Raw genomic sequence first — 26,215 nt, 5'->3', positions numbered from 1 at the left:
AGAGAGAGGTAAATTGGTCTTTCAGTGCTCCGTCAAACATAATACCAAAACAAACATCTGGGGACATTGAAATGGAGTCATAAATTTTGTGGATCAATCGTGCCCATAATAATTCAAGGAATCAAGCGTAATCAGGATAATAGTTTAAGGTAAAAAAAAGTGAAACTCGTGGTTAAATAAATAAATAAATAAATGTGTAACCTTAAGTCATACATTAATTATCCATTTAAAAAAATTTTATGAAAAATTAAAAAAATTATTAATAAAGTTAGTCACTTTTTTTTTTCCATAAATAATTTTCATAAATAATTTTACTAATATATGCCCTAAACTATCCCTCAGTAAATCTTAAATAAATAAATGAGAAGGACTAGAGTAGCATTCTAGCAAGTAGCAACCACTACCAGCAGCAGTAGGAAGGCTTCCCCTCCTCAGAAGTTGGAAGTTAAAAAAGTTACAAATCCCCTACTCTACGTTTCCAAAGTTGAAGCCAAAAAAAAAAAAAAAAAAAAAAAAACAACCACCTTAGTTCAGAAAGAAGTAGCAGTTAGCAATTGAGCATGATGTTCAGGCAAGCTTCACGCCTCTTGGCTGGATCGGTGAGGAGGTTGAGTAGGAGACCCTTCTCCACGGCCACGGAGGTCCCTGCTGCTGCTACCACCACCAACATGGACTCAGGCTTCATGGAGTCATGGAAGAAAGTGATACCAAACATAGACCCTCCCAAGACTCCTTCACATTTCATGAACCCTCGTCCCGCTACACCCTCTTCCATCCCTTCCAAAATCACTGTCAACTTTGTGCTTCCCTATGCCTCCGAGCTCTCCGCCAAGGAGGTACGGTGCCTACTTCTCTCTCACATCTTCTGGGTTTTGCTTATTCATTCTGGTTATGGTGTGTGTGTGTGTGTCCATTTTAACTTGCAGTTATTGTTTGTTGTGGATTTTTTTTTTTTTCATATGGGTTTTGTTTACATTTTTATTTAATTTGATGAAATCCAAGAGTTTTGGAAATCTAACTCACCATTATTAATTATTCTGATCAAAAACAAAATTCTGTCCATTTTACCTCAGATTCCTTTGGTTTCTGTGGGGTTTTTCTTTTTTCCCAATCTTTGGCTTGCTTTTATTAGCTTGGACAACTGATTGTTGTGGGTTTTGGGTTAGTTTTATTTCTTAATGATGGTGATTGATTTTGGAATTTTGTGTACTGATTGACCATTTCAGCTTGGATTATTTGGTCTCTACGCTTTTCTTCTTACTTGCTTTTTGGTTGAATGTGATGACAAGGTTATTGATTTTGGGCAATTTGTTTAAATTTTTATTTATGTTTGGGTTATTAGGCATGTTGATTTTAGGACATCAAATTTATTTGAAGAAATGGGAAGATCAATTATCTCAACATGTACTTTTCTTTTGTATCTTGATTTCTATCAACATTGTATTAGCCATGCTGGAGATCAGCTGAAATTGCACTAGCCTACCTTTTCAAGTCTCTGTGACATTAAAGTGCAGGTAGTTTTTGTCACCCCTAGATGTTTATTATCTTAGGAACATTCAGTGTTACTGTCTTACTAAATGGGAAATATCTTTGGGAGGCTAATTGTTTTGGAATTAGATGAATGTTCCAACTGTAAATTTATGACAAGTGCAGCACTAAATTGTCTTGACATTTACTACTTTACTCAAGGTCAATTAACAAAAGAGTGTTCAATTGATAATTTGACATGATGAAGTGAATAGAGAGATTTCATATGGAGTATTGTCATTTGCAAGGCAGATGGTTCTTAAATACAATTCTAGCTCCAGTCATTTGATTTGTGGAAGGGACTATTATTTGTATTTTGTAACATTTTGTAGTCTTTGAAAGTACGCAGTGTTTATATGTGATTGCAACTGGTTTGAGAAGTGATTGTTGTGCGCATCCTGAGGTTTTTGGACCAAATAAAGGTTCACATAAAGGCTATAATTTTAAGTTTTTGGTGAATAGTATGTGTGGATGTGGTGGATATAAAGAGTATTCATAGAATGGTGTTCTGTATAAATCCATATATTTCAACCCATTAACTGACAACCTACCCAGTTCACTGGGGTAGAGAAAGAACAGAACTTTCAATAGTAGCTGGAGATCCTTTTAATTCACTCAGTCTGTATACTGGCATATAAGAGGAGATATTGTTGCTGATTATATTAGAAAAGATGTCTTAAGAAGAGGGAGTTTTCCACCCAAAATCTTGTGCGTTGTGCTTGAACAGTCACACCTTGCAGTGTATTTAGTAACTAAATTGTTAAGTGTTTTTTCTATAAATCAGCTCACTTTGCATTATGAAAAGGGTCAGAATTAATGTAAAATTCCCCATGCCATCAAGGTTTACTAGACATTGTGAATGGTTACCAATTGTTAGAATGTTGGGATAACTTTTTTTAGATAAAATAGATTTGAACCTATAGTGTCTGCTCAATGATAATTGCTCTTTATTATCAAGCCAAAACATCAATTGGTTTTTTTGAGTAGGTGGCATTTGAACCTAGGTCCATTATTCGACTATAAGGAACTTTACCAGTTAGCTAACTAAAATGCACCAAAAAAAAAAAAAAACTTAAAACTTGTTGCAATGATTTACTTATCAAAAAAAAAAAAAAACTCATTGCAATGATCTTTTTTTTTTGGGTAAACCTCACTTATGAATGTAATATAGGAAATGATGGGTCTTGATCTTTTATATTACCTTTAGGCTCCCTTAGTTTCTATAGAAGACATTTTCCTTGGATAGAAAATACTTTCTGAAAATTGATTTAATTTTTTTTGTTTGGTTGAGATCTTAAAAATAATTCTTTTATTGTTTGTTTGTAATAAAAAAATCACAAAAAGTTAGTAGGCAGTAAAGGTGATGGAAAAGGGGGAACACAGTCATGTTGATAATGGTAGCAGAGTGTGGGGAAGGAGGTGGTGGGGAGGCGGAAGTGTGGAACAAACAATGGGAGGTGGTGGCAAGGAGTTTTTTTAGGGTGCTAAGGAAGGTGGTGGTACCAACACAGAGGAAGAAGGGGGAGGTAATGGTGATGGCACAAGAGAGTGGAGGAGAGGGGGCGATGGTGGCGGCAGCCAAGCAGAGGGAGGGGAAGGAGGTGCTGGAACTGATATAGAAGAGTGGAGAGGATGAGGAAGGTTTTTCTTCTTCTTCTTTTTGGGGGGTGTGGGGAGGGGGAACCATAATGCATTTTCTGCTATTTTGGTGTAATTGCCTGTAAACTATGAAAACGTTTTATGTTGAATAGCAATTTTCAACTGCCACACATAAAAAGTAAAGAAAATGTTTTCTAGAAAATAATTCACTCTGAAACAAACGAAGGCTTATTTTGGAAGTTTTTTAAGCAAATCCCAATGAACCTAATTGACACGTTTTCTCTACTCATCAACTAGCCAAATGGCCTTTTTTAGGTGGAGTGAATTAAGTTTTTGCCTCTCAAATTCTCACCTTCCTGACTACAAGATGCTTATTTAAAATATATATGACTTAAATTCAATCCCATCTATGTTTCATGTCTTTACATTCGTATCCATTCAAAATTTACTCCTCAACTGTTTTCATTGACATGATTTGATCCTCAACTTTTGTTTTAGGCCATAGTGCTGGAATTGCTGATGTTGGTCCTATTTGGCACTTACATTTTCTGCTACATTGTTTTTTTAAGATTCCATTGGAAGGTTTTTTTTTTTTTTTTTTCCGCTTGCCTGTCCCATTTATCATACACAATGTTTCAGGTTGACATGGTCATAATACCAGCAACAACTGGGCAAATGGGTGTTTTGCCCGGACATGTACCTACAATTGCAGAGCTGAAGCCTGGGATCCTATCAGTGCATGAGGGAAACGATGTGACAAAGTATTTCCTGAGCAGTGGGTTTGCTTTTATCCATGCTAACTCTGTTGCTGATGTAATTGCCGTAGAGGCTGTGCCAGTTGACCATATTGACCCCAGCTTGGTCCAGAAGGGCCTTACAGACTTCACGCAGAAGCTAAGTTCAGCCACAACTGAATTGGACAAAGCTGAAGCCCAGATTGGTGTTGATATTCACAGTGCGCTCAACGCTGCTCTCTCAGGCTAATGGTTATCAACACCATGTCAAGTTTTTCTTCACTTTCCCAGTTCTGCTTTAGCAACTGTTTGATGTTCCCTCAATAGTTATTAGATCTGTCAAGATATCGTCACTATGATTGCCAGGAGTGAAATAAATATTTTTCCCAAAGAGCCCCCATTCTTTCTATGTCCAAGATGCCGCTTCATCTGAAAATTGGAATATTACTCTACTTTTTTCCATTTGGAAATTTTATTTCAATGTTTGGTTTTGATATCACACATAAAGGAAATCACTGTACTTTGTTTTTCTCGGTCTTGAAATGATGTTTGGATTTCAGTTGTCATAAGTATCATACTTCTATGACACAGCTATCCGAGCCATGAAGAATGAGAGTTTCTCTTCGGCGAGCTTTGGTCACATTCTTGCTGACATCAAGGTCCTTTCCTCTCATTTCAGACACTTAGTTTTTAGACATACTCGTAGGCGGGGAAACAAGGTAGCTCATAGCTTAGCAAGAGCTGCATGTAATTTCTTTCCATTTTGTACATGGATTGAAGAAGTCCCTGCGGTTTCTAATGTAGTCTATCTTGATGAAATTATATTGGAATCATAGCTCCCCCCCTTTTTTAGGGGGCGGTTTCTCAAAAAAAAAAAGTATCATACTTCTATGTCCACGTATATTTCAGGTGCCATTTTGCTGCTGTTTACAATTTTTAAAAGTTGGGTAGATTTTCATTGATTCTGTCCTCAGATTAGCACCTATTTCTTGGATTTGAGTATTTGACTGGTTCGATAGATGGTGATGAACATAGTTGGGGAGGTGCCAAGTGCAACATTTTAATATCTTTTTCCTTTCCAGTAGCAAGTCATGTATTTTCAAGGCAAGGATGATAAAGTAATGACTTAAATTATGTCTAGTAAATATGAGATGGTTTCTTTGTGTTACATAGCCTAGAGGCATTACAAATATACTAGAAAGTAGAAACTAAAGCAGTAAAGTACAGCATGCCTCGATTGATTACCAATCCGAAGAAATTGGAAGAAATTGCATTGTCGATTTGTTTGCTTGATTTGTTTATTTTTTATTTTTACTAAAGTAACACTTTGGAGTTTGGCCCCTAAAGTGAAAAATTGTTTTATTTTGACCCTTACGTTTTAAAATTTTAATTTAGGCCTTTCATGTTTAATTTTTTTGTTTGGCCCTTTATGTTTGAAAATTTTCATTTATAAATAGAGAAAGAGAGAGAGAGAGAGAGAGAGAGAGAGAGATTTAAGAAAGAAGATCAACTAATAGTAAAGTGACATGGAATAGCAGTTCTAGAATGTGACTAAAATGATATTAGCAAGTGGAAGCCAGATAAGGTTAGATTTATATTAAACAAAAACCTTTATACGAGTAGGCATACAGGAGCTTGAGGAAAGGTTGAACTGTGTGTTGAGTTCTGCCTCCCTTCTTTAGTTAACAAGCCTTTTAAGGCTACAGACTCCAACTGATATTACAATATATTTTACAAATAGTAACTCAAATTATTTTGCCCATGTCCACAGAGCTAGACACTGATGTTTTTACAGACTCTCTATTAAAGCAAACATACCTGATGCCACATAACACATCTTTTAGCGTTTAGCCCCATCCATCTCTTCTTTGGTACTAGTCTTTATCTGTATCTCCAATTACGTCACTTTGATTTTGTCCATAGTCATCACTGTTGTAATTGAGATAAGGTCCATATTCTTCAAAAGGTATAAAACTCTGTGCTTGGCCCTTCTTGATATGGATTTCCTGTGTTCAGAGATTCCACTATCGTAATGCTTTCTAACAATACATCTAATGAATGAAAATTTATTAAATTCTCCGGGAGCTCGCCTCTCATGTGAGAGGAGGGAGCATTACTCTGAAAGTTCACCCATCATGTGAGAGGAAAAAGTAATGCTCCTGAAGTATTTAATAACTTCCACCAATAAACATGGTCATCTTCATGAGTATACAAGGATCTATCGTATGAAAATTTTGAAACATGAAAGACCAAAATGAAAATAACCTTAAATTTAAGGACCAAAATGAAAAGTTTACTAGAATTTAAATTCTCTCACTGAGAATGAGAATTTTGCAAATAAACCTAAGTTCTTTTAGAAGTATGAAGTATCCCCTTCCATTTTTTTTGGCTAATAGAGCAAGAAACTTCTTTCACTAATGTGCTAGACACCTGCTATTATAGATAAGATTTAGGGATGTGCATGGGTCGGGTTGAGGGGTTTTTTTGACCCAACCCACCATGGTGTGTTAAAAAAAAATCTAAACCAACCCAACCCAACCCACATGAATCAGTTTGGATCGGGTTAAACCCATGGGTTGGATAGTTTTTATTTTATTTTATTACTATTATTATTAAATTGAGTAGAAAAAAAAAAATATCCCACCTATGTTACCTAAGTTGATAAAAAAAAAAAAATTCATGAACTAGTATTCCAACTCAGTTATAAACAAAATATATCCAACTTAGTTGATAAACAAAATATACATGAACTAGTATCTCAACTTAGTTATAAACAAATAGGAGTGGAGTAGGAGAGTGGGTGTGTGAGGTGGCAAAGAGAGAAATAAGATTGTTAAAAGTTGTGAGGTAGTTGGGTTTTATATAGAAAGAGCCGAATAGGAAAAAAAAAATTATTAATTATATAATATATTTTTAAATATGTAGGTGGGTCGGATTCAATTAGGTGGGTTTGTGATTATTATGACCCAAATCCAACTCAACCCACTATTTAAAAAAAATAAAAAATTCATAACCTAACCCAACCCACCAACAGACCCAACCCGGCAAGTTGGGTTGTGTCAGGTCAATTTTGGCGGGCTGGTCAACTGCACACCCTCCATAAGAATCAAGCAGACGAAAAAAGTCAATTAACTTGCACTACAGTTTGAAAACTGGGCTACACGGTGAGGGATAGCTCATATACTTATATCTTTTGAAGCCTTGAGCTATTTTATTTATTTTTCAATGATGAAATTGTATGCATGATGCAACCATAATCGTTGTGCAAACAGTGCAGTACTGGTTTGAAAATTAAAATCTTTTAAACCCTTATAGGTACTAGGTCTTCTTTAAAAAAATTAAAAATTAAAAAGAGAGTAATAGGGATGACAATGGGCTGAATTAAGTGGGTTTTCAGTTTTCTGACCCAACCTGACCTTGACAGGAAGGATTTGGGTGAGTTTGTTTCAAAATTTTAAACCCATGAGGATTTTAGGAAGGGTTTGGCTTTGGGACTCACAAAGTTACAATTAGGCACCCAAATGCAACACAATTATTCATTAAATGACTAAAATACCCTTCATTTACTTTTACAAAATAATTAGGATTATATAACCACAATAAGTTTATTTCCTTTCACTTAAAATGTTGTTTAATTTAAGAGTAAAAGACAAAGTCCTTACTAATGTTTAAATTTAAATCAATAATCTTTTATTTATTTATTTTTTGAGAAGCAAATCAATAATCTTTTACATGTTCATTTTTAAGTTGACTTGATCCATACAAGTCTATCCATGATTAGATAAATTACCGGATTTAGGATGGGCTTCGGCTTTTCAAATATAAAGGGGATGAATTTAAGATGGAATTTATAAAATTTAAGAGCTTGGTAAAGATTTGGTATGTAAAATATTTGAAGGGTTTTATTTTTTGGTTCCTAAACCAGACCTATTTGCCATGAACATATCACAAAAAAATTGAAGAAACTGAAAAAAATTAAATACAACTTTAAAACACCATAGAAAACTGAATGCTACTGCCAGTGTTTTTCCACTGCAGTATAACAGGGAAAGAATAGAAAACTGAATGCTACTGCATTGCCAGTGTTTTTCCACTGCAGCATAACAGGTAAAGAATCTTTCCATCAGATATATGCATTCTCATTCTCACAATGTGTGAATCTCATCAGTCTATACGTTTCGTAGATCATCAAGAAGACAAGCCTCTTTTTTCGAGACAACAATTTTACTCGCTCGCTAGGGCATTACTAGCGTTCATTGCATTTAGCCTTCTCCATCCCTCAGAAACTGACCAGCCAACTTAGATTCTAGAGTTTTATCTTAAAAACCCTCACTTCATATAAGACCTGCCAGTGCCACCTCAATCAACAGATTAAATTTTAACATCCCTCAGTGTAGCTTCAAATTAGAGGGTACGGTAAATAGTAAATAGAGACAATATTATTCTTTGTTTAAATTCTTTTAAAACAACCACCCTGCCTACACCAAAGGTAAAACACAAAGAAGCTAAACCACTGTCTACCAGTTATACATGCCTTCAGAATGAAGAGAAGAAACATCAATTTTTTTTAATAGTTATAAATGAATTGGATGGCATGAATTCCCTTGCTCAAATAATGACATTTATACACAATGAGGAAATAAATTAATTTATGATTACAGAGCGAAAGATGAGGAGGGGGATGTGGAAAAACTAAAGGGAAGCAGCTGCTCTCCCTCAATAATTACAGATTAATTATACCCAAAAAAAAGAGCCATACATTGGAAGCACTTCCATCCAATCATCAAAAAAAGAACTCGGATCATTGAGCCTCTCCAAATCAAGTTAGAACCCTATTTCACTGGAGCATGACTAGTTCAAGTCAATTTTTTCAGTCTCCGATCACTCAAGGCAGTTGTTGAACATTGGGAAATCTTGTATGCCAAATGGATGTGGCAAAAGGCACAGCAAATTAATCACCAAAGATTTTGTTTGTTTAATAGGCCTCCAGCGTCCTGTCACAACTTCGAGCCTTGTCTCCATGGGCACCCACCTTCAAAAGCCTGCTCCAACACGTCTTCCATTCGCTTAGCAAGTAGTACCTGTTAAAACATTTTAGTGAAAAAGTATGAACATAATTTATTCTTGCATTTCACACAGTGAAAACAAAGGCCCAAATGAAAACCACAAATAATGACAATTTATGCAAGCATTTCTCAGAGCATGTAAGGAAAAATTGGTCCATCACGTGATCATCATATCCAAGGAGCTGGGGAGTTTGGCAAATCATAGTGAAGGGCTTTGATTGCTTCACTTCCAAAATTGTTCACTCTTTCACATCAGGTCTCTACTCTTTCATACCAAGCGTAAAATATGGACATTTGATGTGAAAGTGGGACATTGTGTGAAACATTTGAAGTCTGAAGTGTGAAACAATAATTAACCCATAATGAACCCATCCAAGCAGGTTGATAGTTAGCACATAAACCAAATACAGTCTTTGCTATCCATATTCTTTTCAAGATGATTCAGGAAGTGCCAAAAGTTATAAAAGACCTAACAGGCTTCTCACTTTCCCAGACAATCCCTAATTACTGCCTTCCAAATTTTGATATGAATGGAAACATCCTTTCTATGTGCATTCAAGCTCAATTTTGTATTACTTATATTGTACCAAACATCACATGTACAAGATTTAAGCTGAAAGTGCATTCACACATGCATTAAATAATTGAAAACACCTTGGCCAAAATGAAAACAAATTTACCTCCAGATTGGCAAGAACAGCTGCTGGTACTTCAACCAAGTCTTTCAAATTTCTCTCAGGCAGGATAACTCTCTTGATACCATAGCGGTGTGCTGCCAAAATCTACAGTTTATATTAAAATAAGTTATTACACAAATATTTGTAAATATTATGAATGTATAAGAATCAACTCATTCACTACACACCATTACCCAAATATTATGCTGTCAAACATTTCTCTTAAGGCTTTGGAATTTGGGGATTTTTTATGATCAAAAAGATTTAAGCCAAATAGTGTGTACTTTGATGAATTTTGGGTCTTAAGGTAAAATTTATTGACTCTAGGATGTTTATAACTTGATTTTTGCAGGGAAATAGTAAGCAAACTAACCTTAAATGTAATCTTAACAATTATAATTTCATATAAATAACTGTATATTTGGATTCTACTTGAAAAATTAAGTGGGAACTTGATCTGATTCATGAAAAGGAGTTGCATAAGAAAATATTTAAAAAAATCAAATCTGGAAAATAAGGGTCCCTGACAAAGCCCACTTGTAGGCCACATTGTTGGGAAAGAGTGTGGCCCACCCCTGGCCCAATTAGGACTAGTAAAGGTCCACTATGACTCACTCACCCAAAAAAGACTAGTAGACACCACTTTGGGACAAAATTAACCCTGGATGTAGTTCTAGATACATTGAAAATTTAAATGGAAATTTTATATAGGTACTCTTGGAATTATTAGGGGAAATTTTTAGGAGTCTTACCATGGTTCTAGAAATAACAAAAATTTCACACTCCCCCTGTTGATGTGTTTTGAGGGGATAAATTCCAATTAGATGAAAAAATGCATAAATTGGGTTAATTGCCAAAGTTTGGGGTGGGTGAAATAATTTGTGCATATGATTGTATTAGGTTGTCTTGAGGTTTCCTAACTTTGAGATTTTGGTAAGGATATTGGAGGTAAGTAACCTTTCCTGTTAGATAGTGATTTTTAACTTTTTTTTTGCTTGAAACATGTTTTGTTTAATGAAACAGTTATTTATTTCTCAATTCTCATTATGAAATTTATTGTTTGAATTATTTAATTAAGTTAGCTGAGAGAGAAAATTCATAATTTCCTCATTGAAATAATAGAGTTTTGACTAAATTAATTTCATTTTTGCAAACATCACATTCTTCAAAAACTTGGATCCAGCATGTGAAATGTTTGTAAAAAGAACTAATGTTTGAATAAGATAAAACAATGATTTTGTTTTTTTTTTTCTTGGGGATAGTTAATGATTTTTTGTGTTTATTAAAGAGCTTTATCGAATATGACTTAAATTTAATGGAAATGGAATGACTAAGTTTTGGGAATTTAACTATTACTGTTTGATTATGCTTTGGACCCTACCAATGGGTGTATACATTGGCATAGAAACAAATTTCTTCTAGGGCTTACTACAGCCCTAGTTCTGGGCCTAATCATGAAATATAGCATGACCAAGTTAAATCTATCAAAAAATTTTAAATCCAAAAAATAATCTATTAGTCATATATTATATTATATTATGTATGTATAGTATGTTTGTAACTTGATTAGATACATGTTCTCTTTTCATACATAGCAAAAAAATTTACATCAACTTATTCTATACATAAAACAATTTTTTCATCAAGTTTATAAACTATGAGCTATGGTCCTTACTATGAGTTATGGTCCTTTTTCCTCTGAGCTATGGTCCTTTGTATTTAGCTTGTTTATTATTTCCTGGGTTATGCCTAAACAAGTGGTTGAGTTGCTTGCTTGTTGGCTTTGAGGTGTTGGGTGATATAGGACGGCATCTGTTTGGGGTGTTATTCTGCAGTTTATTATGTGGAACATATGGCAAGAATGGAACAACAAAAATCTTCGAAGGGGAGGAGCATTCTATCATCAAGTTGAAGCGCATTTTTCTTTTGTCTTTGTTTGAATGGAGGAATGCTTTGATCGGTCTTGACATACACTTATGTTTTAGATTTTGTAGATTTATGGAATTTTGGGTAAACTTTTGCTTTCCTTGTACACTTCCTGTTTTACAAGGAATTTGCTTCTTTTCTTGTTTTTTCTTATATTTTCAGTAAAGTTTTTATTCACAGATAAAATAAAAATAAAAATAACTATGAACCATCTTTTAAAAATTGATCACAATTATTATTCTTTAAACATTTTACATGGTTAGAGTATAATATAATTTTAAAATTTATGGAATATACAACAATTTAATTGATTTTTAATAATTTAAATAATAAATGTCACTTTACATGCCTAAACATATACAAGTCAATATTTATATATACACATACACATAAATTAAGAATTAAAGAAGGGATGTTCAATAGCCTTTTCTCCACCCCTAAGCATGACCATAGTCACAACTATTTAATATACGTAATATTTTACAATATTTATTTTCAAAGTCCAATGATTATTTGATATAATTATTATTTACTTTCAAACATGTAATGAGTAGTCCTAAAATTTAAATGAACTTAATTATTGTTTCCATGCCTACGAAATTTGTTTACTGTAAACCATTATTTTTGTGTTTCTAGCTATAAGGCCTTTAGTTACTGAGCCGTGTCGAGCTCATTCTTTTCTTTTCTTCATTTCAAATTCTAAAGAATAGCTAGCTCACAGGACTTTTAATCAGCGTGCTGTGTGAGAAGAGTATTCAGACTATTTTCTTTTTAATGTTAGTTTTATGCTATTATTGATCATGTGGAAAAGAATCTAATTTTGTGGGCTTTTGGTGTCAGGATGTTATTTGTAATTGAACTTGTTTTCTAGTAAGACCTTGCTCACTTGTGGCCAGAAGACTAGGCGTGCATCCACGCTCAAATATACAAACCTAACCCAAGCAATTTGACTGAAAGACACTATTTGTACATTGCATGTGAGTATATCTACTGGATTATTTAAAAGATAGCTCTGACAACAAGAAGCAAGAAGGATCATGTACATATCCAAATGTATTCCAGTCAAGGTACTTAACGGAAATTAGAAGGGGTAAAAAGTTTGATAATGAAACCCTCACTCCATAATTTTTATTATACCTCCAAAAAGACTACTGTCGTAAATTAGTAGAATTTTCCCTTTTACAAATGACAAAAATAAGAAATGGAGTATTGCATACCTTATCCTTGACCCCACCAACAGGTAGCACTAGACCCCTCAATGTTATCTCTCCAGTCATTGCTGTGTCTGCTCTCACTCTTCTCTGACTGAACAGTGAAACCAGTGCTGTTACCAGAGTCACACCAGCAGAGGGCCCATCCTTAGGTACAGCCCCAGCAGGAAAATGTATATGAATATCCCGGCCCTCCAAGATATTGATATCCTCAGAAGCTGCTAGATTAAGATCAGCTGCCCTGGCTCTTACCTGATAAAAATAAGGAAGGTTCTAACATCAATAATTTCAAACTAACATTTGCATGGGTCAAAAACAGGTTGCTAATGAGTGGAACAAAAATTTCTTGAGTACAATTTGCAATCCCAGAACAAGATTATGATACACGTTAACACGTGCTAAATATAACACTATTTGATCCACAACTAGAGAAAAGAGTATGTGCTGGGATTTTTTTTTTTTTTTCTTTCTCTATTTCCGAATATTGTTAATTTAATCCACAACTAGAGAAAAGGGGGTGGGCTGGGATTTTTTTTTTTTGGAGCAGGAGGGAATTACAGCTTTTATAGTGTCATTAGTTATCTCTAGGTAATAAATGCATATACGAAAAGCACATAATTTTTTTGACAGGAAGAATGGAAGGATACCAAAATATATGTAACTGTCACTATGTATAGTCAACCAGTCATTTGTGCAAAAGCCCTGAAGCTTTCAGAAAATAAGCAGTCCTGTGGGTACATTAAAAAAGATGAAAGGGAAAATAGTTGTAGATCAACTCTCTAAGGGGGAAAATAATTATTTTTTATAATATGAAAACATAGGTATTCTCCTGATGAAAAAAAGGGAAGGACGACTTCATGAAACTATTGAGAGACACTATTTGAGACACTGCATGCAATTATCTTGAAGAGAGTCAATTTTGACTCTTCCTCCAATTATTAAGAAAAATCACCTCTTATATGGCTACATAATACTTTTTTTCTTCAAGTATATAGCTACATAGTACATATACCATGGGTGTTATAATTATCGGTTTGAAAATTGCAACACAGATAAATAATCAATCGAAACAATTCAAGAGCATGCTCAAATGAGGCACCAGCAAGACTGGTTAGTTCATGACTGGTAAGGAACTAATAATATACAATATAACTCAGAAGAATCAATTACCCATGTTAGTGCTATTTGTGCAGATTCTTTGATAACATCACCAAGTTGCCCTGTGAGATGTAATTCACCATTTCCCACCATAGCTGTGGCTTCTACAAATTGGACCTCTCCACCAAATGTGGTCCAAACAAGCCCCACAGATACCCCAGGGCTTGCAACCCGTTCTGCAGTTTCTCTATCATCAAACCTTGGAGGCTGCATTACAGTATAATAAAAAATCAAACGCTACTTACATAACTGAGAAAAACTATAAAATATTTTTTATTATACAAAAATTCTTCTCTAGTTTCTGGGCCACATCAGACATGATGAGCTCATGAGGATGTGGTAGGCCAGGATATAACTCCAAACTGCAGGGAATAATAATTTTACATATACTTTTAGCTATACAGATCCTTCAATCCCATAGTGTGCATATAATTGTTTTCTGAGACCAAAATCCATTCTAAGGGAAGGCTTAGATGAATCACAAAAATGCACTTCTAGTGCTTCAATAAATGTTTTCTTTCTTTATTGATAGGTAATAAAATCTTTATTGATAAAAAAGGTACAATGAGTTTACGATAGTAAACACACTGCAAAAAAAAGGATACAAACAAATCGATGGGAAAAGCTAACAGAATGAAAGAAATCAGACACGGAAATACAATCCGTAAAACCCCAAATACGAGACCACTCAAACAAAGTCCTAGTTAGCAAAGACTTCAACAGGTCTAAATAATACTAGCAGAAGCAGTAAAAACAGGACATGCAAACTAAGGAATTAACAAAGAATATGATTTGAATAGGATATAATGACCGAGAAGAATATACGTCGCCAACCCAATTAGTTTGAGCAGATCCATAGCTGACCCATAGTTTGAGACTGAGGCTTTGTTGTTTCATGTAAATATTTTGAACTTTTAAAAGTAGATATATAGATTAAAACTTCTTCACACACACACACACACACACACACACACACACACACACACACACACACACAAAAAAAAAAAAAAAAAAGAAAGAGAAAAAAAAAAAGGTCACCCAAATAGTCATCTAGGTATATTGATCTTCAAATAGAGCCCTGTCAAGATGCTCATTACCAAGCACTACATTATAATGGAGTTGAAGCAATATGGACTACAAAGACCCATCCACATGGTTGAGACCAGTCAAATGGCATGTGCTACAGTTTGCATGTGATGCAAACTGACCAACTAGTTCTAATTCCTATGAATATCCTGATAAGTCAAAAAAGTTCATTCTCACACACTATGTATGTATGCATGTACATAGCCAATTGCCTTAAGGTCAACTGGCAAATCTTGCTATTTCCAATAGAAACGTTCAGGTTACGAATCCCCCTCCCCCATTTAAGATATATATAGGTATGAAAGTATGTATGTATATAGTGAGCGCATGAGAAAGAGAGATCATTACCCCCAGTACTTTTTCTAGCATAGCCTCATCCACAACCAAGGGTGAAGCAATCCTAAACGTATTTGATATCTCATGATTATTTACAGACATCGGAATGACTTCCATTTCCACTTCACCCCCGTCAGCATCAGCAAGTCTGTTTTCTAGCAGCGGTGAACCAAGCTGGTGCACATCTTTGCTTAGCGGGACAGCTTGTTCCTGCTCCGCAACTCTCACTGCTGCTGCACGAGCCAAGGCAGCCAAGTTCCTCTCCAGATTCCGAACACCAGCCTCTCTAGTGTACCGCTGAATGACAAGTTTCACCATATCCTACAACAATAGATAGGTATTAATAATATTAATCCTGTACAGTGTGATGGAAACTTATAACAGAACCAACAGACTGTTGCAGATGATAAAATCTGAAAGTGAGGTGCCTTTGACAGATTGAAAGTAAAATGTGGTAATCATGGAAGTTAATTCTTAGCCACATAATGAAAACACTATATAATGAGTTCAGTACCTCTGGAATTTGAAGGAACTCAGAACTCAACCCATGCTGATCCAGAACTCTGGGAATCAAATGCCGCATGGCTATTTTAAGCTTTTCTTCAGGTGTGTATCCAGGCAGCTCAATGACTTCCATCCGATCTAAGAGTGGAGGAGGAATAGGCTGCACCCTATTTGCAGTTGCCACAAAAACCACCTTTGAAAGGTCAAATGGAACATTCAAATAGCTATAGGACTTCAGTTAAGGAATCATTAAGGATGCTAAGCACTGATGAGATTTTGTAGTGTGACATTTCTTTCATTATATGTACATCTTTTATGTCAGACATTATATCTAACCTACATTAAGATTCGTTGCCAAGCAATAAAAAAGTGTCATGAACCATAATCATGGTTGAAAACCACTAAAGTTAATAAGAAAAAGACCAATATACATCTGCTAGCAATCATGCGACAGTTTCAGACAAAAGTAGCTTTTATAGATTTATACCAAATTGCAACTACAGAACAAAGCATATGACATTTGTAAATCATACTCAAGGTTTGGAAGATAACATCTTTCAATGACGTGTAATACATTCAGTTGAAAGAAAGATATGCCAGCTATCCATAACTAGAGTAATTAAACACATCCTGAAGAAAATAGGATACTGATCATTGAATGTTCTGTTTTGTTCTGGGTCAAGAACCTCCAGTAAAGCTGAAGCCGGATCCCCACGTACATCAACACCCGTTTTGTCAATCTCATCCAGCAGCATGACCGGATTACAAACAGCTACTCTCTAAGATACAAAATAAATAGGTCCAAATTACAAAATACAATAAAATAAGACCAAACAATAGATCGTCACCCCGCACAATATGGAAGCATCACATATAAATGCCTAGACATATGTATGGTCCAAAGACATAGCTACTTAGCCACAAAGTATCGGGACCCAATGAATTGCTTACAAAGAAGAGCATTGCCGAACTGAATCAGATTGTTTTCATCTAGCATGTGGCTTTAATCATCTAAAGATTTCAATTATTGGCAAACTGAACTGTATATGTTATGATAGTTTCTCACATAGAAGGGAATTACCAAACTGAATCAGACGGTTTTCATCTAGCACATGGCTTTAATTATCTAAACTGTAAAACTTCAATTATTGGCAAAACTTAAACTGTATATGGTATGATAGTTGCTCACATAAAAGGGCATTGCCAAATTGAATCAGATGGTTATCATCTAGCAAATGGCTTTAATTATCTGAACTGTAAAATTCTTCCAATTATTGGCAAACTAAATTTTATATGGTATGATAAATTACCACTTGTCCCAAAAGACCAAGTTGTTAGAAAATGATGGATTTAATCATTTAACCGATATTCTATCACTCCGCCTCACTTGTGTGCCCAATCTCCCCTCAATAAGTGAGGCCCAACAATTGAAATTTTTAAGTTTTTAAATGACATGTAGAATAGAGATAGGATTCAAACTCAAGACCTCCTGCTTTGAAACCATGATAAATTACCACTTGTCCCAAAAGCTTAAATTGTTAGGAAATGATCAGTTTAATCATTTAAATTGTACAACTAAACTGTCAATTGAACAAAATAAAAAATTACTCTTACAGTTTCAGCAGAGAATCATCTAACACTGAGTTGTAAATCACTATGTGAAGGCCAGTCAGTACATGGCATAAAAATAAGGATGAAATAACTTTGCTCCATGATAGCATGAAAGAAAAAGAGTGGTAAAGATGCCCACATGATTTCACGCATAATTTGCCAGTATCATTGGACACATGATATTGCCAGTATGCACTGAAACATCCTCTAAACCAAAGGAGGATGAAAATCTGGGCTTAAGAATCGGTATATTAATCAGAACTACCACTGCCTACAGTGAACAAACCAGGCCAAGTATGAAGAGCAATAACTGTGGACATAGGTCCTTTACATGAACAGTTCAATGAAGGGTGAATGTACTACACATTTATCAGTACTTTCTACAGTAACCCAAAAAAAAAAACGTTTATACTATATAAAGTTCATGATTCTTCATTGAATATGAAGCATGAGAAGTTCTTGGATGAGAAAAAATAAAATTTGGGCCTTCTTCAATCTGGTGCATCTGCATTACATCTTTGTAAGGGCAGGGAGGATGAATAATTCTACTTCATAAATACTTATTCCACACTTCTCTTTTTCCTTTGGTTGGTAGATTTGGTTTTTTCAATATTGTAGTCCCCATTTGAAATATAATAGAACAAAACATTCAATTTCCTCGAGCCATCAAACACAAAGACACTATTGCAAGCATATGATATGATATACCTTCTATCAAAAGAAGTAGCAAGAAGACAGGTCAATATTGTACCCAAAAAAAAAAAAAATATATATATATATATATATACCTTTAACCCTTCAATAAGACGCCCAGGCATGCTTCCAATGTATGTTCTCCTATGCCCTCTAATATCGGCCTCATCCTTAACTCCACCAAGTGATATGCGTACAAATTTTCTGCCCAAAGCAGCAGCAATAGATGATGCCAAAGATGTTTTCCCAACACCTGGTGGACCAACAAAGCACAAGACTGGACCTCTTGCATCTGGTTTAAGCTGCAATGAAAGAATTCACTCCAAATAAACATCAAATTCAAAACTTAAAAAACATTAAAATGCTACTCGCAACAAGAACTATAAAATTGGTTAACCTTTCGAACAGCTAGATATTCAATAATCCGCTGCTTAACCTTGACTAAACCATAGTGGTCACTATCAAGTTGTTCTTTTGCAGCTTTCAAATCCAACTCAAGTTCTTCACTGGTGTTCTGCCAAGGCAGATCAGCAAGAAGCTCCAAGTAAACTCGTGAACTATTATATCCAGGTTGCTGAGGTTGCATCTTTTTAAGCCTCCTGAGATTTCAAAATAAAAATGCAGAAAAAATTAAATGCAAGTCCACTGCTCAATTTGTGTAATTTGAAATATGAGTGTTAAAAGTATGTGGTTAAATGATTAAATTTACCATATCCCCATAAATTAAACTTTTGAGAGAATCAATAAATTAACATGGCATCAGTTCAAGAGGTCCTAAATTCAATCCCTATCTCCTTCAATTTATCTTCCATTTAAAATCCCACATGTTAGGCCTCACCTATTAAAAGGTAGTTTGCCCACACATGAGGGGGAGTCTTAGAAGTATGTGGTTAAATGATTAAACTTACCATATCCCAATAACTTATGCTTTCAGGAGAATTGGTAAATTAACAATGAGAACCATGCCACTTGATCAAAGCATAGACAGCAAGTGGTACTAGAGATAAAATTTGACAAACAAGAAACAACAAGATTCATCAAAAGTTCCTTATACCCAGTCCTTTTGGTACGGTATCCTCTGGCATTTCACAGTTAAAAAACTGAGATTCATTGCAGTAAAAACTCAAATTCTCAATCCAAGCTTCCCAGAACATTTTAAAGTGAGTAATTGGTTATTATCAATGGAAATTTTTTAAATGGCCATCAACTACAATTTTTTTAAAGCATTTTCTTTAGGCAAGTGGCAATTATTATCATTTCTCAAAAACCAAAATATACAAGTGTTCGTTTTAAAGTGAGAAATTAATTATTATTGATGGAAAATTTTTTAAAAGGCCATCAACTACAATTTTTTTAAAGCATTTTCTTTAGGCAGCCAGCAATTATTATCAGTTCCCAAAAACCAAAATATACAAGTAAAAAGTGTTCAGCATGATGCTTCAACAGTAAATGGTACTTCATAATGAATTAAGAATCAGTATTTCATTTTTCTTATCTCTAAAAGTGATTTGAGACTTTATGACAAGAAAGCAAACAAAAAAAAGAAAGCAGAGGAGGTCTACTCAATAACAAGGAAAACATGAGGAAAGATGAAGAGAAATTAGTAGTAGCTTGGCTCTGGATGACCATTGCAATACCAACACAATATCACTCCCTAAAGGACAGACGTCTCCCCAGAATTTACTGATCAGAATACCATAGATGATAAATTGGATAACTCATATTATTTCAAGATGTAAATGCATGCCACGTCAAAGTTTTACCAACATCCATAGTACGAAAAGAATCAATTACTTTTATGGAAACACCAGAACATTATTTGTCCGCAAGCCCGCAGACTGTCGACCTTTATCTACATTTCTCAACAGATCATACCTTAACTCCCTCTGTGCATGCTTCCAGATATTTGAAGGCATTCCTGCACTTTGCATCTTTCTTTCCAAGGCAGCAACGTCATCCTCATCATCATCATTGTCACCAAGCTCCTCTTTTATAGCTCTCATCTGAAATATGTTTCAGATTTTGTAGCCAAGGAAGAGGAATAAATAGAGCAGCTAAAGATAGTAAAAGAACAGAATAAATATTTTGTCAATGCACAATTAAAGACAAACAAATGTGGAAAAAATAAAAGTAATAAGGGTTAATTATAGCCATCCACCCTAAACTATGGGGTCATTTGTAATTTTTTATTGATAAGTACTATGGGATCATTTGTAATGTCCAACCTAAATTACAATTTTTTGCAATCATGCCCTAATTTGAGAATATTTGTAATGCCCAACCCACCATTCAAGCCCAATGTGAAAATTAACATATTAGTAAGCTGATTGGGGGTGGACTTTGCAAATTAATGGGAACTCACCTATTAATTTTGACATATTAGTACACCCCACCACCCAACCAACCCATCGATTTCTTAAATTTGACACTAATTTTAGATGGCGTGGCTAACATTACAAATCAAGGTGTTAACTGCAAAATTTTGTAGTTTAGGGAACATTGCAAACCACCCTACAGCATAGCTGCAACATATTGTAAGGGATAAGTTTAAGTCACCATTTTCTGGTTAGTATGTAGAGTCCAGATAAAAAGAATGGCAATCAACAGAAAAGAGAAGTGAGGTTCTTTTTCTTTTTTGGATAAGTTTGGCCCAAGGAAAGGGGAAGCTGAGATTCTAAAGAAGAGAGGAAGTGCTCAATGAGATCATGCCTACTCTTCAGGAAATTAGGCCTAATCCCCTGGCCCCTTACAGAGGAATCTATGGTGTAAGATATTAGTTCACATGCAACTTATGAAAAATTGGAACAGAAATTGACTTGAAAGGTTTATTTTGATAAATAAACCGTTTTTTTCCTTTAATATATAAGGTGAATCCTTCGCAATAAGCATGGTGATGCATCTAATAATTCAAGGTTTGTACCTCAAGAGATATGAAGACTCTAAAACAAGACCATTTTCCTGTAAAGTTCTTGAAGGGACAAGCCCTTCACATGTCTTAAGACATTAGTAACAAGTAACCAACGAAGTTGAAATGAAAAATTCATCGATCCACCTTTACGATGATGGGCACTGGGGATTGGGACCAAGGCCCCATTAAGAAACATTTGCACCAAGGAAAGGAGGGGTGAAGGGAACAATTTGTGAATATATCTAACTCTTTTCACTCCAATATATCTATATATATATAATAATAAATAACTGAATATATATTGTTAGAAAGCTAACCTGCTGACGCAAAAGAAATTCTTTCTGTGATTTCGATAACTGTCCCTCAACCTTCTGTGTAATCTTCTCTGCTACACGTATTGACTGTCACAAGTAACCATTAACATGACTCCATATAAGCCAAAAGAATCCTCAAAATACCAGGATGCAAATGCACCAGATGTCAACCACAAACAACATTTAGAAGTTACCTGTAAATGGCGGTCAACTATTTCAGTAGCTTTTGAAAGCCTTACTTTCAAATCAACTGAATCCAACATAGACAATTGCTCTTCAAAACTTATTTCGAAACTAGCAACAAAGATATCCGCCAATTTGTGAACAGGAACTGTCTCCAAAAGAACTTTTGTCCTTCCTCCTGTTTTTTGTTTCTATGAGTACATTTAAGAATGTGTGAGTTTTTGATAGAAGGATAACGACATAAATATGCATGCAGTAAACAAAAAGATGACAGTTCCCCAGCCTATAAATAAATCAATCTTATGGGATATATCTCAGCAATGGGAGAGCAAGGGGTGGAGTAGGGAAAATTCCCACCAATTCCCTAGAAAAAAGTATATCCCCCTTCACCATGAATTATTTGCCCCCTTTTTTTTTGAGTTTTGGTATGCTAGACCTACTTTTTAAGATAAATGCCGTATTGTCAACTCTTAAAATATTTTCAAATATATATATCTTCATTGGATACATCAGGAGGTCCCAACTAGTTGAGCTACAAGGCTCTTGGTGTGTCACATTTGATTTGATTATGAATCTGAAGATTCCCAGAATGTGAGAGTCCCAAATTTGGTTTATTCCTAGGAAGAAATATTTATTCTTCCCAATCTATCCTAAAGTTTACAAAAAACAATGTCAAACACATTACCCATCACTTGTATGTGGCTTCCTAAAAATAAATAATAATAAAAATAATACTATGAGTCACAATTTAAGTCAAATCTCCAATAAAATAATAGTTGAACATTTCCAATCACAAGTACAAGACCAAAATAATAAATTAGGATTGATCATTAAAAAAAAAAAAAAATATCAATCATCGTTAAATAGAACCAATTTGGTGTCCTCACCAGTGTGTGCTTGTTCTCATGCTAATATAGCATCTTTTCACACTAAACAAATGTGACCAAAAAAATTATTTGAAAAGCAAAGATAATTAATCTATAAAATAAAATATCAGCTAATGATGAAAAGATTCCAGATCAAACATTATTTACATCTCATCCATGATAAGTTAATAACAATATAAGCACAATTCATTTTCCTTATCAAATATATATATATATATATATATATAAATATATAAGCATAATTCACCAAGAAGAAAGGGAGCCACATAAAAGATATGTTAAAATAAGTAGATTCACTATTTCTTACCATCTTAAGCTATTAGGACTAGTGGTAATTTATCATGGTATCAGAGCAAGTGGTCCTAAATTCAAAACTTGTCTCCACTCTACCTCTTATTTAAGTTTTTAAAAAATTTCATTTGTTACTGTTGGGAGTAATGGCAATTTATTGGTAATCAAAAACTTTTTTGTTTATAAGTTTTGGCCCAAGGAGATGGAGAAGGGAAGATTCAAACTAGTGACCTCCGGTTATTAGGCGTGGTCCTTAAACAATTATAAGTTAGATTGCAATTAAAAAAAAAATTACAAGAAAAATTTGTCAGCACAAAAATAAGTTACTAATGATAACACAAATATCTTAAATCTTTTCAAACAAGCACAAGAAACTTTAGAATGAAAAATTGCAACTTATGTATAAAACTGCTTCCAGAGTCAGATGCCCTTGAGCATGCTTTTCCTATTATATAACACAACCAGAAGAAAAATACTCATTCCCAAAAAGGTTTCCAAAGAATTGGAATAGATTCTAACCAAAAGTTTTACCTGCTCAAGAACAGATATCAACTCCATGGCAGTTGCTTTAAATTGACGAGACAATGTTATGAAATCTGGATCTTGCTCCACTTGCTCCATCTCTGGTCAAGATTTCAGAATTAAGAAGTAATTATCTTGTCAGCAGACAAGGCAACAGTAGTGATCTCATGATATGCTTAAAGAAGTTGATAGAATCTAGAAACAACATACAAAGCAGCGAGGATTTAATGCACACACATCCAAAGCAATAACTCCTGTTTAGCGCTTAAGCATAAAACCATGAGTAAAGAATCATATCTTTCTTTGTTTATTAGTTATTTTCCCATCGCTCCATACTCTTTATGTATATTAAGCATTTGAAACCCCTTTGATATCTATATTTCATATTACGACCGCTGATTATAGAGTCAGAAACAGTCAGTCAGGTTTGGGGCAGGCATTATTGGGTTAGAGTCACAATGGAATAGTATCATACAGTGAGAAAGTGAATCAAACAATAAACCATAATATATCTCCCTGTAAATATTTCATCAACATACATATGCAAGGAAGAATGTAAACAACAACTAACCAGTCTTTGTCATTTCAAGAGGAGATATCCGTGCTGTATAATACGTTCCTCTGGTGCTAAGTTCCTGAACACTGAATCGGCACAAACCTTCAAGGATGACCGTGTATGTGACCCTCCCACTTGGTTTCTCCACTCCTCTTGACAAATGTAAAGCACGAGCTGCGACTCCTCTGCGAAATAAGATACCAAGTCATAACAAGCTCACAGTTCACATTCTAGCTTGTTAAAGCATCCAACAATAAAAATGTTAGCCAAAAATTTCCAGTGCAGAATACTATAGATGCTGCAATGAAGCATACCTGGGATGCCATTGAATATTTTCCTGTTGATTTTTGACATCAAGCCTTTGAGAATCAGATGTACCAACTTGAACTCTTGTGCTTCTCTCTCCGGAATCACTTCCCACGCCTATAAATTCCAACAACACAAAAAATAATAATAATAATTTCCCATGCCATCAAAACACAGGCGCACGCACACACATACAGAGGCAATGGAAACAAACTCGTCACTCATAGAAACCAAAAGAGTGAATAGGTCAAAAGATCACCTTGAGATACCATGGGGACAACTGCTGCTGCTGCTGTCTCAGCAGCATCACGAACCGGAAGAATGCCAATCAATCCCTTCTCTTCCCGCTGCCACAGCTCTTGCTCCACCAATTTTACACTACATTAACACCAAACCATTTTTTTGAATTACATTTTAAAATTAAAAAATAAAAAAACCCTCCCCTTAATTGCAGAGCAAAAGAGAGTATATAAGAAAAACTTAGCAAATTATATACTGAGACGTTGAAATTAGAAGAATCTTGTGAAATTTTCAGGTTTTCTTTTCAATTCCTACCACTTCCGAGCAACCAAACGCCGAATTACCTCGAACTCAACGACACCGTTTTAAATAAAGTAGATCGAATTATCGACTACCAAAACTAAAAAGGAAGAGTACAATTTCCGATTGGTTTCCAAGAAAACCAAAGAAAAAGAGAACGAACTAGAAAACTTAAAAAAAAAAAAAAAAAAAAAAAAAAAAAACACACACACACACACACACGTTAAGCCGATTAGCTGTTAGCTAGGTGCAGCTGGAGGTCTCTGCTCCTCTAATTCCTAATTTTTTCTTTTTTTACAAATAATGATTAAAATTACTCCTGTGTTCCTCTAGTTCCCGATTAACACTTAAAAAGAAAACCTGCAATGTTTATCATCTCAGAAATTTTCTCAGCAACCAAACGAAACTATAACCATAACCTCTAAATATTGAATTTTCAACAGAGAGAAATTCTGAACTTTCGGGAAAATATGTATTGAATTTTGAACAATAAGAGAGAGAGAGAGAGTACCTGCTAGGTGAAGTGCATCGAATACGAATGATGGCGCCAGGTAAAAGGACCTTGTTACGGAAGGGAAGGATGCCGAGTCGACCCGGTAGCTCCACCGATTCAGCCATGTTTACAACTCAGTAGAGAGAGCTCTCTTTTTTTTTGTTTTTCTTTAAAGGGAAGAGAGAAAGAAGGGAAGGTAGTGAGGTGGAGGTTAGGTTTGTGGGCAATTGAGCAAGAAATGAAGGTGAGAATGAAATGAAATGAAAATGAACACACTATTTTATATGTCCGCGTATGCGTCTGCGTGCGGGTTGGTCTGAGAGTCTGACTCACGGTTAAATTAGCTCAATCCGGGTTTTGCGTCTTTCACCTTCACGTATTTAAACCATGCTTTGTAATTTTTTTTTTTTTTTAAACCCCTTGTGGTTTTTTGGTATTTCGAATTAGCCCTCGATCCTCGGGAGTTTCTTAATTTTGGATTTTTATCTCCGATAAATAATAATTTACTGATAATACATCTTATCCATGCAATCATGCCTTACATAGTATGTGTAGACTGTAGAGATGTGCATGGAAGAATAGGAACTTCTCCATTTACTTAAAATGGGTGTTGAATTCTTTTAACAGCTAAGATTTTCTATGCAAGGGTTGGGTTGCGTTTGAGGTTTTTTTTTTATGTCATTTGGTTTTAAGCCATTTTGTCGATCTTTTCATTGAATTATTTAAACTTATTATTCAAAAAATAAATTATTACAAGTTAAACAATTAGGCCTAATATTCAAATTTTATAAAAATTAACTCTCAAAATACTAAAATAAATCAAACTAACAAATTTAAACTAAGTCTTGAAACCTGAAATATATCAAAATAACAAATTTAAAATACATATATTTTATAAACTATTAATAGTGTGGATTGGGTTGGGTTACTTGGGTTGAAAATTTTGTCATCCCAAACCATTCCTAAGCTTGAAAAAAAATAATAAGAACATAACCCAATCTAACACATCAACCAATGTAAAACCAACTCAATGCATCAGGTTGGGAGTATGTCAAACAAGGTTTGTTGGGTTAGTAAATTCCACGTG

The 26,215-nt window shown here is 34.7% G+C and overlaps 2 protein-coding genes across 2 annotated transcripts; one reads left to right on the top strand and one right to left on the bottom strand.

Moving 5' to 3' along the window:
* The first annotated feature begins 432 nt into the window (after positions 1-432).
* LOC126709291 (ATP synthase subunit delta', mitochondrial) lies at positions 433-4,429 on the top strand. The gene is made up of 2 exons (XM_050409478.1): positions 433-836; positions 3,766-4,429. Exons 1-2 carry the CDS (start codon positions 561-563, stop codon positions 4,108-4,110), a joined length of 621 nt encoding a protein of 206 aa, XP_050265435.1. The 5' UTR covers positions 433-560; the 3' UTR covers positions 4,111-4,429.
* A 3,973-nt stretch (positions 4,430-8,402) lies between these two features.
* On the bottom strand, positions 8,403-25,404 carry LOC126710264 (lon protease homolog 2, peroxisomal). The gene is made up of 17 exons (XM_050410647.1): positions 25,147-25,404; positions 24,355-24,473; positions 24,104-24,212; positions 23,805-23,974; positions 23,243-23,334; positions 21,545-21,724; positions 21,354-21,437; positions 20,004-20,131; positions 18,526-18,727; positions 18,224-18,430; positions 16,473-16,603; positions 15,835-16,048; positions 15,333-15,641; positions 13,911-14,105; positions 12,747-12,992; positions 9,607-9,708; positions 8,403-8,941 (listed from the first exon to the last, which is right to left on the bottom strand). Exons 1-17 carry the CDS (start codon positions 25,251-25,253, stop codon positions 8,858-8,860), a joined length of 2,679 nt encoding a protein of 892 aa, XP_050266604.1. The 5' UTR covers positions 25,254-25,404; the 3' UTR covers positions 8,403-8,857.
* Between the last annotated feature and the right edge of the window lie 811 nt (positions 25,405-26,215).

This window comes from Quercus robur, chromosome 12 (genome assembly GCF_932294415.1).
Source record: "Quercus robur chromosome 12, dhQueRobu3.1, whole genome shotgun sequence".
NCBI classification, from domain to species: Eukaryota; Viridiplantae; Streptophyta; class Magnoliopsida; order Fagales; family Fagaceae; genus Quercus; species Quercus robur.
This window is presented reverse-complemented; position numbering and strand designations above follow the sequence as displayed.

Bases quoted from the DNA above. Each gene is read 5' to 3' on its own strand.
- LOC126709291 (XM_050409478.1), top strand. From the start codon at position 561: ATGATGTTCAGGCAAGCTTCACGCCTCTTGGCTGGATCGGTGAGGAGG. The intron at 837-3,765 runs GTACGGTGCCTA...ACAATGTTTCAG, and splicing joins CCGAGCTCTCCGCCAAGGAG to GTTGACATGGTCATAATACC.
- LOC126710264 (XM_050410647.1), bottom strand. From the start codon at position 25,253: ATGGCTGAATCGGTGGAGCTACCGGGTCGACTCGGCATCCTTCCCTTC. The intron at 24,474-25,146 runs GTACTCTCTCTC...GTGTTAATGTAG, and splicing joins CGATGCACTTCACCTAGCAG to TGTAAAATTGGTGGAGCAAG. The intron at 16,604-18,223 runs GTATATATATAT...TTTGTATCTTAG, and splicing joins GTCTTATTGAAGGGTTAAAG to AGAGTAGCTGTTTGTAATCC.